Here is a 15,264-nt window from a genome sequence, read left to right on the forward strand (position 1 = left end):
AGATGGCTGGCCCAAGTGCGTCCCTGTGCCATCCTGCCATAACACCCATTGCAAAAAGGGCACAGTGTGCAAAGATACAGATGGCTGGCCCAAGTGTGTCCCTGTGCCATCCTGCCAGAGCACCCACTGCAAAAAGGGGACTTTTTGCAGCATAGTAGATGGCTCGCCTAGATGTGTCCCCATGCCATCCTGCCAGAATACCCAATGCAAAAAGGGCACTGTGTGCCAAATGATAGACGGCTGGCCCAAGTGCGTCCCTGTGCCATCCTGCCAGAACACCCACTGCAAAAAGGGGACTTTTTGCAGCATAGTAGATGGCTCGCCTAGGTGTGTCCCTGTGCCGTCCTGCCAAAACACCCAGTGCAAAAAGGGCACAGTATGCAAAGATACAGATGGCTGGCCCAGGTGTGTCCCTGTGCCATCGTGCCAGAACACCCACTGCGAAAAGGGGACTTTTTGCAGCATAGTAGATGGCTCGCCTAGGTGTGTCCCTGTGCCGTCCTGCCAGAACACACAGTGCAAAAAGGGGACTGTGTGCAAGGTTGAAGATGGTTGGCCAAAATGTGTCTCTGTACCATCCTGCCAGAATACCCATTGCAAAGAGGGGACCCTCTGCCAGGAGGAAGGTGGCTGGCCCAAGTGTGTCCCTGTGCCATCCTGCCAGAACACCCGCTGCAAAGAGGGGACTGTGTGCAAGCTTGACGATGGTTGGCCCAAGTGTGTCCACATCCCACCATCCTGCAAAGAAATCCAGTGCAAAGAAGGAACAGCGTGCAAAATGGTAAACGGCTGGCCCAACTGCCTCCCTGTGCCGTCCTGTCAGAACACCCATTGTAAAGAGGGCATGGTGTGTGAGATGCTTCAAGGCTGGCCCATGTGTGTCTCCTCCCCGCCTTCATCATGTGCTGCCTTTTTGTGCCAAGAAGGGACCATGTGCGAGATGGGGAAGGATGGCCCCAGGTGTGTTCCCGTGCCACCATCCTGCCTGAATTTCCAGTGCCCACCGGGGACTGTGTGCGAGATCGTTCACGGCTGGCCCAGTTGTGTCCCAGTGCCATCCTGCCACCACTTCAAGTGCAAACAGGGCACTGTGTGCAAACTGGTGAATGGCCAGCCAGAGTGTGTGCATACCCCACCAGCCTGCGAGGGAGTACATTGCAAGGAAGGGACTGTGTGTAAGGCCATCGATGGCTGGCCCAAGTGTATGCGATTTTTCAGAGCTGCCCCATTGTCTCCACCGTCTTGTGCTGAAACTGCCTGCAAACCGGGCACCGTGTGCCAGATGGTGGATGGCTGGCCCAAGTGCATGCCAAAGAAACCTTCCTGTGACGGCATCCGTTGCAAACCAGGTACCGTGTGCCGGATGCTGGACGGTTGGCCCAAGTGCGTGCAAAAGAAACCCTCCTGTGAGAACATCCGTTGCAAACCAGATACTTTGTGTCAGATGGTAGACGGTTGGCCCCAGTGCGTGCCAAGGAAACCCTCCTGTGATGGCATCCGTTGCAAACCGGGTACCGTGTGCCGGATGGTGGGCGGCTGGCCCAAGTGCGTGCCAAAGAAACCCTCCTGTGACAGTGTGCATTGCAAACCAGGCACCGTGTGCCAGATGGTGGACGGCTGGCCTCTGTGTGTGCCAAAGAAGCTCTCCTGCGACAGCATCCGTTGCAAGCCAGGTACTGTGTGCCATATTGTGAACGGCTGGCCCCAGTGTGTGCCAAAGAAACCCTCCTGTGAAACCATCCTCTGCAAACCGGATACCTTGTGTCAGATGGTGGACGGTTGGCCCCAGTGCGTGCCAAGGAAACCTTCCTGTGCCAGCATCCGTTGCAAACCAGGTACCGTGTGCCAGATGGTGAATGGATGGCCCAAGTGCGTGCCAAAAAAACCCTCCTGTGATGGTGTGTATTGCAAACCAGGCACTTTGTGCCAGGTGGTGAACGGCTGGCCCAAGTGCGTGCCAACCCACAAGTCCTGCGACACTGTCCAGTGCAGCAAAGGGATGGTGTGTGAGGTGGCAGGTGGTTGGCCCCAGTGCGTCCCGGCATCGCGCTCCCAGCCCATCTGCTGGGCCTCAGGCCACCCCCACTACCACACCTTTGACGGGCACAGCTACGACTTCCACGGCACCTGCAGCTACACTGTGGTCAAGACCTGCAGCCATAAGCCCAAGCTCCCTGCCTTCCACATCATCGCCAAGAGCCAGAAGCGCGGCAACACACGGGTCTCCTTCGTCAGCCAGGTCACCGTCAAGGCCTACCACTACAACATCACCATGGTCAAATACGAGTATGGGCTCGCCAGGGTAAGGAACTCAATGCAACCCACAGCCATGCCATTGGGGTCAATGGGGCTAAGTCACTTCTCACTCACCCAGTGTAAATCTGGAGTGACTCCACTGGAGCTAATGGAGTTACACCTTTGTGTGTGAGTGGAGAATCAGGTTCCACTGACTATAATAGAGTGGATCAGATCAGGGCCGGCTCCAGCATTTCTGCCGCCCCAAGCGAAAAAAAAAAAAAAAGCCGCGCTCGGCAGCGGCAGTTCAGCGGCAGGTCCTTCGCTCCTAGAGGGAGTGAGGGACCTGCCGCCCCCGAATTGCCACAGGTGCTGCCCCTCTCCCTTGGCCGCCCCAAGCACCTGCTTGTTAAGCTGGTGCCTGGAGCCGGCCCTGGATCAGATGCATCCAGTGGCCACCCTTTTTTGCTGGGCACTGCCCAGACAGCAGGACGCAGTCTCTGCCCCTCCTGAGATCAGGGCCCCGTTGTGCCAGGCACTGCCCAGACTCACAGCAAGAGACACTCCCTGCCCCCAAGACCTCACAAGCTGAACAGGAATGGGAGGCCGTTGCAGCGCTAGCATACAAGGTAGGAGATCTTGGTTTACAATTCCCTGCTGTGCCACAGATTCTCTGTTTGATCCTTGTAATCTGTGGATAATGGCCCTGCTCTCCCTCCCAGGGGTTGTGAAGTTAGATCCGTTAATGCTTGCGAGGGGCCTAGATGCTCCAGTGGAGGAGGTTCTGTTACTGGGAGATTATGGCTGAGTTCTGCTGGGTAGGCTGCCTGGTTCCCAAGGGAAATTGGCATCCAGATCCCTTGTAAAGGGTGGTGGGAAAAAATCCCACCCTAGTACAAGGGACAGAGCCAGGAATCAACTCTGCTGAGGCCTAGCGCAGCTCCCAAGCCAATGCTGAGGGGAAGCCCTAGTGGCACAGGTGGGACTTGAACTCAGGTTTCCAAAGACCCCAGCCAAGTCCTTAGCCACAAGGCTACTCTTCCCCTCAGCCTGGTGTTTGGCATTTAGCCTGATGGAGGCTGTTCCCTTAACCCTCCCCAGGTGAATGGCCAGCGGACCCGCCTGCCTGTCTCCCTGCACGACGGGAAGCTCTGGCTCCACCAACGGGGAGGCCAGCTGGTCGTGGAGGCCGAGTTCGGCCTGAAGGTCTACTACGACTGGAACTACTATCTGGTGGTCAAAGTCACCAAGGCCTTCCTGGGCCGGCTGTGTGGCCTGTGTGGCAACTACAATGGGGACCCCAGTGATGACTTCCTCACCCCCTCGGGGCACCCAGCCGCCAATGCCATGGAGTTTGGCAAGAGCTGGAAGGTGGAGGATGGTGACAGACAGTGCCGGCATGGCTGCAAGGGGAAGTGCGGGGGCTGCTCGCCGGAGTTGGTGAGGCACTATCGCAGAGAGGCCTACTGTGGTCTGATCACCAAGACAGCCCAAAATGGCCCCTTCCGGCGTTGCCATGCCTTGATCAACCCCAAAGCCTTCCTGGATGACTGCGTGGCCGACCTCTGCACCTACGATGGCTACAAGCAGATCCTGTGCCGGGCGCTCAAGACTTACGCGGACGCCTGCCAGCGGGAGGGCGCAGTGGTGAAAGACTGGAGGAAGCAGGCCGGCTGCCGTGAGTAATGAGAGGAGATGGGGCCATGCAGGGCCGGTGCAACCATTTAGGCGACCTAGGCGGTTGCCTAAGGCGCTAGGATTTGGGGGGCGCCATTTTCTTCAGCAGTGACCACGGCGGCCGGATCTTCGGCCGCCCTGGTCGCCGCCGGCATTTAGGCAGAGGGAGCTGGGGCCGCCTGCAGCAAGGGGGGGGGCGGCACGCAGGGGAACTCCCCGCCCCAGCTCACCCCTGCCCCGCCTCCTCCCCGAGCACGCCATGGCTGCTTCACTTCTCCCGCCTCCCAGGCTTATGGCGCCTAAGCTGATTGGCGCCACAAGCCTGGGAGGCGGGAGAAGTGAAGCAGCGACGGCGTGCTCGGGGAGGAGGCGGGGCAGGGGTGAGCTAGGGCAGGGGGGTGCCTCAGGGTGGGGGGGGTGGGGAGCTGCCACAGGGGGGGCACCTCAGGGCGGATGGGGGAGCTGCCGCAGGGGAGGGCGCCTCAGGGCGGGGGCTCGGGGACGGGGGCTCGGGGACGGGGGGGCGCAAGGTGGAAGTTTCGCCTAGGGCGCGAAACATCCTTCCACCAGCCCTGGGGCCATGAGCAGCCATATCATTGAGTGCTGGGAGTGTGGGGAAGGGCTGAGGACATGAGTGTTCTGTCCAATGGGTGCATTTTGTTGGGTTTCCACCAGCATGGGGCTCTGGGTCCCAATATGATGGAATGTGGTGTTAATGTCTGGATGGAAGGATAGGTATAGGTCCTGTAGAAGGGTGGATAGACAGAGTAGATGCATATATGGACAGACACATCTATTAGATGGATGGGTGGATACCATGGATGGATGGAGAGGTGAACACATAGATAGAGACAAATGGAAGATACCTGGATAGACTGGATGATAGATACCACAGAGGGATGGAGAGATGGAGACAGATGGAAGATGGATGGATAGATATTGCAGAAGGGCGGTTAGATGTATGCTGTGGACGGAGATGGACTGTAACTGGTTGGATGGATGAATATACTGTCTGCAGTGTGCATGTGTAATAACTACCACCTCCCGCAGGATGTGTTGCATCTGGTGTGTGTGTGTGTGTGTGTGTGTGTGTGTGTGTGTGCCCGCACCCACTGCTGGATGGAATCAGATTTGAACAGCTGTGTGTCATACCCCCCATACTGCTGTCAACAGAGAGCGATTCCACTTTAGCACAGGAGGCCCAGGCCTGTGTTTGCACAGCAGAAGGAGACCCCGGGGCACCCGTATAATGCAGCAGAGACTCCAGTGGCCATGGCTTTGTTAGGGAGCAGTAACCACTGACACTGGTGTCCTGTCCCTTTGACAGCTCTGCCCTGCCCAGAGAACAGCCAGTACCAGCTCTGTGGCTCCGCCTGCCCTTCCACGTGTAACGACTTTGCATCCCTGGACAAGTGCCGCTTGCCCTGCATGGAGACCTGCCAGTGCAAGCAGGGCTACATGCTGGACGGGGGTCAGTGCATCCCCAAGGGGCGCTGCGGCTGCATCTACAAGGGGCGTCTCTACGCCCCCGGAGAGCATTTCTGGGGGGATAAGACATGCCGGCAGAAGTGCCAGTGCAACCTGCACAGCAGGAAGGTCACCTGCCAGATCTCCCGGTGCCAGGAGGGTGAGGAGTGCCGGGTGGCCAACGGCATCCGGAGCTGCTACCCCACCCGCTACGGAACCTGCTCCGCCCTGGGGGAGTCGCACTACATCACCTTCGACGGGCTGCACTACGACTTCCGCGGCACTTGTGTCTACCTCCTGGCTGGCTTGTGCCACAAGAACTCCAAGCTGGTGAAGTTCCAGGTCCTGGTGCAGTACCAGAGGAAGGGCAGCAAGAATGGCTCTGGCACCAAGGTGGTAGAGATCCAGGTCTACGGAGTGAAGCTTGTCATTATCCACGGAAAGGTCCGGGTAAGTGTGCAGTCACTGCAGGGTAAGTGTGCAATTGTTGCAGGGTAACTGTGCAGTCACTGCAGGGTAAGTCAGCAGTCATTGCAGGGCAAGTGCACAGTCGCTGCATGCAGCTGCACAGATGCAGGCACCTTCTTTTGACATCAAGGAGTACTACCCAGTAAAGAGTGAGTAAATACAGAATAAAGAATGAGTAAAGAGAAACTACTGAGTAAGGAATGAGTACGGCGTTATTAGCGAGTAGCTAATAAGTATTGAATAAGTAGTGGGTAAGGAATATGTAACGAGTAGCTACTAAATAAGGAACAGGTGTTGAGTAAGGAGTGAGCAAGTGAATAAATAAGGATCAAGAAATGAATTTACTACTGAGCAACTAGTGGGGAATGAGTAAGTCATGAATAATGAATGAGTAAATAGCAAGTAAATACTGAGAAAGAATGAGTAAATACTGAATAAGGAGAAAGGAAGTAGTAACTACAGAGTAAGAGGTGAGTAACTACAAAGTAAGGCATAAACATTGATGAAGGCATAACTTCTTAGTAAGTAGTGAATACTGAGTAAGGAAAGCATAAGGCACAAATACTGAGTAAGGAGCAAGGAAGTTATAACTTCTTAGTAGGTAATGAGTAACTACTGAGTAAGGAGTGAGTAATCAACAAACAGCTCAGTAATGTAATTTTCTAACAGCGCATTGTTCAACAGAATTATTTTAATAGTGTTGATTTTGAAACAAACTTGTGTTGTTAAGATAAGGAAGTGTGGTTTACTACTTCTCATAACACAGGAACTATGGGTCACCAAATGAAATTAATAGGCAGCAGGTTTAAAACAAATAAAAGGAAGTATTTCTTCACACAACACACAGTCAATCTGTGGAACTCCTTGCCAGAGAATGTTGTGAAGACCAAGACCATAACAGGGTTCAAAAAAGAACTAGATCAGTTCCTGGAGGATAGGTCCATCAATGGCTATCAGCCGGGATGGGCAGGGATGGTGTCCCTAGCCTCTGTTTGCCAGAAGCTGGGAATGAGCGACAGGGGATGGATCACTTGATGACTGAGCGGGATCTGTATTCACCTAGACACCGATGGGTGTTTTCTCCTGGGCTAAAGACGTTTCCATGGCCAGAGATCAGTTTTAACCCTGCAGTATTCTCTCTCCCCTCCTATCCCACTGCTACCCTCCACAGCTGAACGGCCTGCAGATCAACCTCCCCTACAATATCGACTATGACAAGGTCTCGGCCTACCACCGGGGCTGGGACATAGTCGTGAAGACGGCCTTTGGCCTAACAGTGACCTTTGATGGCCAGAACCACATCCGGGTGAAGGTGCCAGCCACCTATGGCCGCTCAGTGTGTGGCCTGTGTGGCAATTTTGATGGGGAAGATGCCAATGACATGACCATGAGCAACCTGCTGCCGGCGCCCACCCCATCGGACTTTGGGAGGAGCTGGAAGGTCCGGGACATCCCAGGCTGCATGGAGATGGAGAAGGAAGACTGCATGGACATAGCGAGGGTGGAGAAGCAGCATAGAAAGGGCAAGAAAGAGTGCGGGCTCCTCCTGGCCAGGGATGGCCCATTCAAGAAGTGCCACAACAAGGTGAACCCAGAGGGGTACTTCAAAGACTGCATCTTCGACCGCTGTTCCCACAAGGACAACCAGACTGTGGTCTGCCACATCCTCGCTTGCTACGCTGCAGCCTGCCAAGCAGCTGGTATCAAGGTCTATGAGTGGAGGACCAATAAATTCTGCCGTGAGTGTGCCCACTGCATGGTGTGTCATCTCTTCCCCCACCCCCGGGGCTCGTGCTTTTAGATCCAAGGGTCCCAGGTTTGATTCCCACTGGGCACTCTGTATAAATACATTCCCACGGACAAGCCAGCTGGTGACACTTCCACGGTCCCAGCCGTCCAGGGATGGGGTGGGATCCAAGGGGCAGGTCCTCTCTCCAGTCTCTGGTTGGGTGGGAGAGGGGCAGGGACATGTGGGAGGAGGGGATGGGTTGTTGGGGGATGGAAAAGAGGGGAAGAGGGTTTGGGAGCATAGAGGAGATGGGGAGAGGATCACGGGAATAGGGGTCAGGGTCAGCACTAGGAAGCTGGGACATCCACATCCCTCTGATGTTCCCCGTAGGGCCACCCTGCCCCCAGAACAGCCACTACGAGATGTGCTCCAGCAGCTGTCCGGCCACCTGCCGCAGTCTCTACGTCCCGACCCGCTGTCCCAGCAAGTGCCGGGAGGGCTGCGTGTGCGACGAAGGCTTTGTGCTGAGCGGTGATCAGTGCGTCCCCCTCTCCCAGTGCGGCTGCGTCCACCGGGGCTTCTACTACAAGCCGGGCGAGACCTTCTACCCCAACGGCTTCTGCAAGCAGAAGTGTTCATGCCAAGCCGGAGGGATCGTGGAATGCCACCATTTCTCCTGCGGCCCCAACGAGGAGTGCCGGGTAGTGGACGGCATACAGAAGTGCCACCCAGTGGTGCCCAGGACTGGCACATGCCATGCCGCCGGTGACCCCCACTACCTGACCTTCGACGGCTTCCCCTTCGATTTTCAAGGCAACTGCACCTACGTCCTTGCCAAGAGCTGTGTCCGAAAGGGCTACCTGCCCTCCTTTGCCATCCACGTGAAGAATGAACGGCTGGGCAGGAGCAAGGCTGCTGTCACCAACACTGTGTCCATCATCGTCTACAGACGCACATTCACATTAGTGCGGAACAGGAACGGCGTTGTCCTGGTAAGAGCGCACACAGGGCTCTTGGGGAGCCTCTGTCTCTGATTGGCTGCCAAAGGTGGCAGGGCATGGGGGAAAGGCGGGATGGGGAAGAGGGGTGGAGGGATGCAGGAGGGTGATAGGTGGAAGGATAAGGGGATGCAGAGAGAGAAGGGTGGAGAGATAGATACTAGACTGGTGAATAGGTGGATTAATGGGTGGATAAAGAGATGCATAAATGGATATTAGTGGATGAATCGATACAGCTCATTGGGTGGGTGGATACTGGTGGATGGAAGGAAGGGAGTGTGTGTGGATGGATGGATAAGGTGAGTGGGTGAATTGGTGGCAAGATGGATAAGGTGGATAGGTGGACGGACGAGGGGGATGGGATGGAGAAGGTAGATGGCTGGACAGCCAAGGGGGGTGTGAATGGACGGAAAAGATGGATGGATGGATGGACAAGGGGAATGGGAATGGGATGGATGGAAGGATATGTAAGGGGGCCTATCATAGGCAGTAGCTGCCTTACACAGTAAATGCCACAGTTCCTATTAAACCCACTCTCTCCCCTCCCCTGCCCCAGGTGGACGGCATCTCCTACTACCTTCCCTTCCAGCTGGAGAGTGGCTTGGTGCGTGTTTACTACCATGGTGCCAATGTGGTGTTGCACACCAAATTTGGCCTGCACATCTCCTTTGACCTGAAGTACTATTTGGCCATCACTGTGCCCAAGAGCTACCGTAGCCAGACCTGCGGCCTGTGTGGCAACTACAATGGCAAACCACACGACGATCTCCTGCGGCCCAACGGCCACCTGGCCCGAGACCTGCGGGACTTGGGTGTCTCCTGGAGGGTGAAAGTCCCCGGGGCGGTGTGTGACCATGGCTGTGCCAGCCTGGTCTGCCCCGCCTGCCAGGAGTCCCGGAAGGCGAGCTACGTCCACAACAACTACTGCGGCATCATCCGGGCACCCTATGGACCCTTCAGTGCCTGCTACTCCACCCTCAACCCCACCGTCTTCTTCAACAACTGCGTGCACGACTTGTGTAAAGCTGGGGGGAACCGGCGGCTGATGTGCAGGTCCATCCACAGCTACGTCACTGCCTGCCAGGCCGCTGGTGTCAAGATCAAGCCCTGGAGGACCAAGAAGTTCTGCCGTAAGTGTTGCCCATGGCTGAAACCCAATCCATCCCTCCTCGATATCCCTCTGCTTGTGTCACAGACTCACAGGTCATGCCCACTCTTGGCCCCGTACGGTCTCTCGGGGAAACCCCCTTCATTGCAATGCCCTTTTCAGGGGTCCACTCTCTCTCGGGGGTTAAGCCCCTCCACCTCCTGGAACCGCACCTCTCTGAGCCATAGCACGCCTGTTTCTTGCCATTGGCCCCCTCAGGGAGTCCACTCGCTCTGGACCCCCGGGGCCTCCACTCCCAGAGGGAATAATGCAACCCTGTTCTCTAGACCGGAGTGACTCTCAGCCAGCGTAAAACAGGAGGGTTTATTGAGTGTCTGAACACAGCACAGGAAACTCTCAGGGTCCTCAGGCCTGGCCTCCCTCAGCACAGTACATCTAAGTCTCTCCTGCATCCAAGTAGGCTCTGCCTGCTCTCTTTCCAGTCCAGCTAGGCACTGGATATCACCAGCCCCAACAGCTCCTCCCCGTCCTTTGTCTTCTGTCCAGGTAAACAGGTCGTTGGGTCCCTCTCTCTTCAGTTCTTTGTTCCCCTCTGGCTGGAACTGGTTGGTCAGGTCACCGGGGTCCTCTCTCCTCAGCCCTTTGTCCTCCCACTGGCCTGAACTGACTGACTGCCAAGCTGGGGTGGGCCTCTTAGTCACCAGGTCACCAGTTGTTAGGGTTTCCCATCTCCAGGCCATTGTCTGGGGGTCCCGGCTGATAGGCGAGGTCACACCTGGTCCTCTGCAACAACAAACTCTCTCCCACCACCTTGTTAAACATGCAGCACTCAGGGAAACTGAGGTGCACGCACACTAGTCATGTAAAACATGACAAAAATTCCCAACTTCGTCACAGCTTGTCTCAGCGTCCCTCCATCCACTTCTTTCTTGGTCCATCCATTCACAGCATCCACCTCTCTTCAGAATCTATTTCTCTCTCCTTCCACTCCATCCACAGCATTCATCTACTTACAATATCTATATCTATACCCAACTGTCCATCCGTCCTTCCTCAGTATCCTTCCCTCCACATTCATCCATCCATCTGTTTGAAATCTCTCTCTCAGTCCCTCCATCCCTGCTCAGGATCTATCTCTCCACAGATCCTTCCATACAGTATTTATCCACCCATCCGTTCACAGTATCTATTCCACCATCCATAATATCTCTCTCCTCATACTTTTATGCGTTTGCAGTATACATCCAGCTAGCCACCCACAATAGCTTTCTTTCTAGCTATCCACCAATTCATCCATCTATCCCTTTATTTGCAATATCTCTGTCCATCCAACCATCCATCCACAGTAGCTGTCCACCCATCCATACCTCCATCCATCCATCTGCAGTCTCTGACTATCCATCCATCTATCCACAGTATCTGTCCATCCATTCATCCCTCCATCCATCCGTCAGCAGTATCTGCTGCATCCACGCATCCATCCATCCACAGTATCTCCATCCATACATCAGCAGAATCTCTGTCCATCCATCCACCCATCCCTTCTTCCATCCATCCTAGTATGTCTGTCTGTCCATCTATCCGTCAATCTACAGTATCTCTGTCATTCCTTCATCAGCAGTATCTCTGTTTAGCTATCCATCCCTCCATCCATGCATGAGCAGTATCTCTATCCATCCATTCATCCCTTCCTCCATCCATCCATCAGCATCTCTGTCCATCCATTCATCCCTTCCTCATCCATCAGCAGTATCTATCCATTCATCCATCCATCCCTGCCTCCATCCATCTAGCAGTATCCCCATCCATCCATCTGCAATATCTCCACTGCTCCTTTCCTCCATCCATCCATCCTCAGTATCTCCGTCCATCCCCTCCTCCATCCTTCCATCCATCAGCAGTATCTGTCCATCCATCCACCCATTCATCCAAGAGTAGCAGAAACAGGACACTCTTATAAAACCCCTTCTCCCTCCATTCCCTCCCCATCCCTCCTCTATGCACTAACCCTCTCCATTCCCCTCTCTTCCCCTCTAGCCATGAACTGCCCAGCCAACAGTCATTACAAACTCTGTGCCAACCCCTGCTCCAGCGGCTGCAAAGGAGTGGCCAACATCACCAAGTGCCCCAAGATCTGCGCTGAAGGGTGCCAGTGCAACAAAGGCTATTTCTGGGCCGGCAACGAGTGCGTCTCCATTCGGCACTGCCACTGCTTCCGCAGGGGCAGGTACTACAAGGTGAGCCCTCGCCCGACAGGGCCAGCCCAGCGCGGTAGGCATCTGGAGGCAGAGAAGGACCAAATGAGAATCCACGGCTGCCCCACACAGAGCTGGGGAACCAGGGGTTCAGCACAGGACTGATGTGTGAGAGGGGAACAGAGAGAGATGGGGGCTGTGGGGAAATGGATAGATGGATGGAGGGGTGTGAATGGGGATGGATAGCTCAAAATACCCTAACGTTGGAATCCTTCAGTCTGAAGCTGCTATTATGAAATCAGAAAGGAAGTAACATTTCATTCTGGATATTCCCAGAGCTGGGGTTAGAACCCAGGAGTCTTGACTCCCAGCCCCCCTGGTCTAACCCACTAGACCCCACTCCCCTCCCAGAACCCAGGACTCCTGGCTCCCAGCCCCCTCTCCCCTGCTCTAAGCACCAGCCCCCACCCACCTCCCAGAGCTGGAGATAGAACCCCGGAGTCTGCTCTCTGTCCGACCATGTGTCTGTCTCTCCTGGCAGCCAGGTGAGAGGGTGCTCACGGCACGGTGCCGGCAGCGGTGCAGGTGCATCCCAAGAGGTGGGGTGGTGTGCCAGTCATTCCAGTGCCCGGCAGGGGAACTCTGCGAGCTGAGCCAAGGCCGATGGGGCTGCGTGAGACGGGACGGGAACTGCACCGTCACCCGAGGCGACGTCTTCACCTCTTACGATGGGGTCTCAGGGAAGGTGCCCCTGGATGGCACCTATGAGATCTCCTCGCTCATCGACACCAGGGCCCCCAGCTGGTTCCGGGTGGTGGTAGAGTTCCAGACCTGCAAAAAGTGCCGTGCACCCAGAGTCACGGCCATCACCGTCTACTTTCACAAGCTCACCATCCTGGTCAACCGCAACGGCAGAGTCTTGGTAAGGGGGAATGCTGGGGAGGTGCCACTGGGGGCCTGTCAGTCTGTCTGCCTATTGCCCCTACAGTGTCTGTCCATCCATCTGCCATATCACCTACATTGTCCATCCATCCATCCGTCAATAGCATCTAACCATCCATCTATTGTATCTCCCATCACCATCCATCCATCCATGCCATGTACAATGTCCATCCATCCATTGCACTTATAGCATCTGTCCATCCATCTAACCATCTGTTGTATCTCCCATCACCGTCCATGCCACCTACAATGTCCAGCCACCCTTCCATCCATCCATAGCACCTAGTGTCCATCCATCCATAACACTTATAGCATCTGTCTATCCATCTAACCATCCGTCTGTCTATTGTATCTGGAGTATCCATCCACCCATCCATCCCTAGCACTTACAGTGTCCGTCCATCCATCCATCCATCTACAATGTCTATCCATCCATCCAACTCTTGCACTTATCGTGTCCATCCATTCATCCATGCCATCTGCAATGTCTGTCCATCCATCCCTCCATCCCTGGCACTTACAGTGTCTGTCTCTGTTCCCACCCTACGCAGACCCTCTATCCTGAGTCTGAGGTGTTTCTCTATCCCCTCTCTTTGTCTGTCTGGCATCTCTGGCAGTGACCTCTCCATTTGTATGTTCCAGGTGAATGGGCGCCCTGTGCGGCTCCCAGCCAGGCCCTCCAGAGCCGTGTCAGTGAGCCGGGCAGGGAATGTGGTGACCGTGGCCCAGGGCTCGGCACTGCGGGTTCTCTTCAGCACCAGTGGGGACGTGACGGTGAGAATTAATGGGAAGCTTGCCAGGAAGGTGCAAGCCGCCTGCGGGAACTACAACGGGAACAGTGCCGACGACCTGCGCCTGCCCGATGGGACAGTCCTGGACAACATCGGCGAGGTCCTCAGCTACTGGAGATTCTCCGAGAACCCCCAGGATGGTACGTGGGGCAGAGCAGAACCAAGAGCCTGTGTCCAAAGGAGCTAAGGGGCCAGTGTCCCAGATTGGTATCCCCTGCCCCAGATCAAATCAATGGGCCCATCTAACCTGGTATCCCGCCTCCACCCTGCCATCCATGGGCCCATCTACCCTCGTATTGTTCCCCCAACCCCCATCACCACCCCAGATCAGATCAATGGGCCTAGTATCCCCCCACCATGGCCCCACTTCAGACCATGGGCCCAACTAGCCCTGTATTTTTGGAATAGCAGAATTTTGACTCTCAAACAAAGAGGAAGTTAAGTGGTTGCTTTATTTAACCTCTCCCCCCCCCCTTTTTTTTTTTTTTTAGATTACGACTGAGATACGAATTTCTGAAGCCCTCTAAGGATTCAGGTCGCCCTCTGGAAATCCACCAGGCTCTAAGACACAACGGATCCCAGCTTAGCACAAGCACTAAATTCCCTTCCCTAGATCCCTGTGCAGAGCAGCTGACTTTGTGGATTGCTTGCAATGCAGAGATGCTGTTTAAACGCTATGGCGGTGGATGTCCTCAGCTGCTGTCAATCAGCGTAGACCCAGCAATGGATTTCCACCAGCTGAAGATCTTAGTCTAGATTGCAAATTAATGCCTGATTTCAAAACTCTCCGTGTTTTTTACTAATATTACCAAGCCCCTTTTTGTCTCAAAGTGTTATGCAAATTATTTATGTTGAGGTCGCTGTACCTGCCACTGAGATGCAGCCACCTCTGGGGAGGCAGCTGGCGAACAGCCGCACAGCGACGCTTCACAGGGATGGTTAGCTCAGCACTGAGATGCAGCCACCTCTGGGGTGGGGCAGCTGGGAACAGCCGCACGGGGATGGCTCGCCCAGCGCTGAGATGCAGCCTCCTCTGGGGTGGGGCAGCTGAGAACAGCCGCACGGGGATGGCTTGCCCAGCGCTGAGATGCAGCCTCCTCTGGGGTGGGGTGCAACAGGTGTTTAACACACAGATGCACAGCAACACTTTGGGACAGTAAGTGAAGGAGAATCCTGAATTCAACTGAAAGCGCTCTAAGAATCTATGAATCAATAAATGCTTCTGGCAAAGGCTTTGGATTTGCTTCTGTGTCGTTATTTTTCTCCCACCTACATCTTAGTTAGTTAGCCATTTCTCTTTGCATGTGGCTAAATAGACAAACAGTCTCCTTTTGAGCCCCCGCTGCCCTGCTCTCTGCAGCCTGGAGCCCCCTACTCAGCCCCCGTCCTGCTCTCTGAATAGATAAATAGAGAGAGAGGGAGAGAAAGAGAGAGCAGTGGATGGAACAATAGGTAGATGCACCAAAGGGTACGTCCAGACTACCTGCCGAATCGGCGGGTAGTAATCAATCTATCGGGGATCGATATATCGCGTCTCATCTAGACGCAATATATCGATCCCCGAACGCGCTCCCGTTGACTCCGGAACTCCACCAGGGCGAGTGGCGGTAGCGGAGTCGACGGGGGAGCCGTGGCCGTCAATCCCGCACTGTGA

General features: G+C 55.1%; 1 protein-coding gene across 1 annotated transcript in view; it reads left to right on the plus strand.

Annotated features, from left to right (window-relative positions):
* Positions 1–14,112, plus strand: part of LOC112106565 (IgGFc-binding protein-like) — a 14,913-nt gene extending 801 nt beyond the window's left edge. Inside the window, exons 2-11 of the mRNA XM_026658567.2 lie at positions 17–2,302; positions 3,337–3,913; positions 5,240–5,829; positions 7,019–7,586; positions 7,967–8,568; positions 9,131–9,704; positions 11,720–11,919; positions 12,419–12,799; positions 13,462–13,750; positions 14,102–14,112. Coding sequence (XP_026514352.2) covers positions 17–2,302; positions 3,337–3,913; positions 5,240–5,829; positions 7,019–7,586; positions 7,967–8,568; positions 9,131–9,704; positions 11,720–11,919; positions 12,419–12,799; positions 13,462–13,750; positions 14,102–14,112 — 6,078 coding nt within the window. The remainder of the gene's footprint in view (positions 1–16; positions 2,303–3,336; positions 3,914–5,239; positions 5,830–7,018; positions 7,587–7,966; positions 8,569–9,130; positions 9,705–11,719; positions 11,920–12,418; positions 12,800–13,461; positions 13,751–14,101) is intronic.
* The last annotated feature ends 1,152 nt before the right edge of the window (positions 14,113–15,264 follow it).

The sequence above is a fragment of the Terrapene carolina genome, unplaced genomic scaffold, assembly GCF_002925995.2.
Source record: "Terrapene carolina triunguis isolate 2854851 unplaced genomic scaffold, T_m_triunguis-2.0 Scaffold461, whole genome shotgun sequence".
Taxonomy (NCBI): domain Eukaryota; kingdom Metazoa; phylum Chordata; order Testudines; family Emydidae; genus Terrapene; species Terrapene triunguis.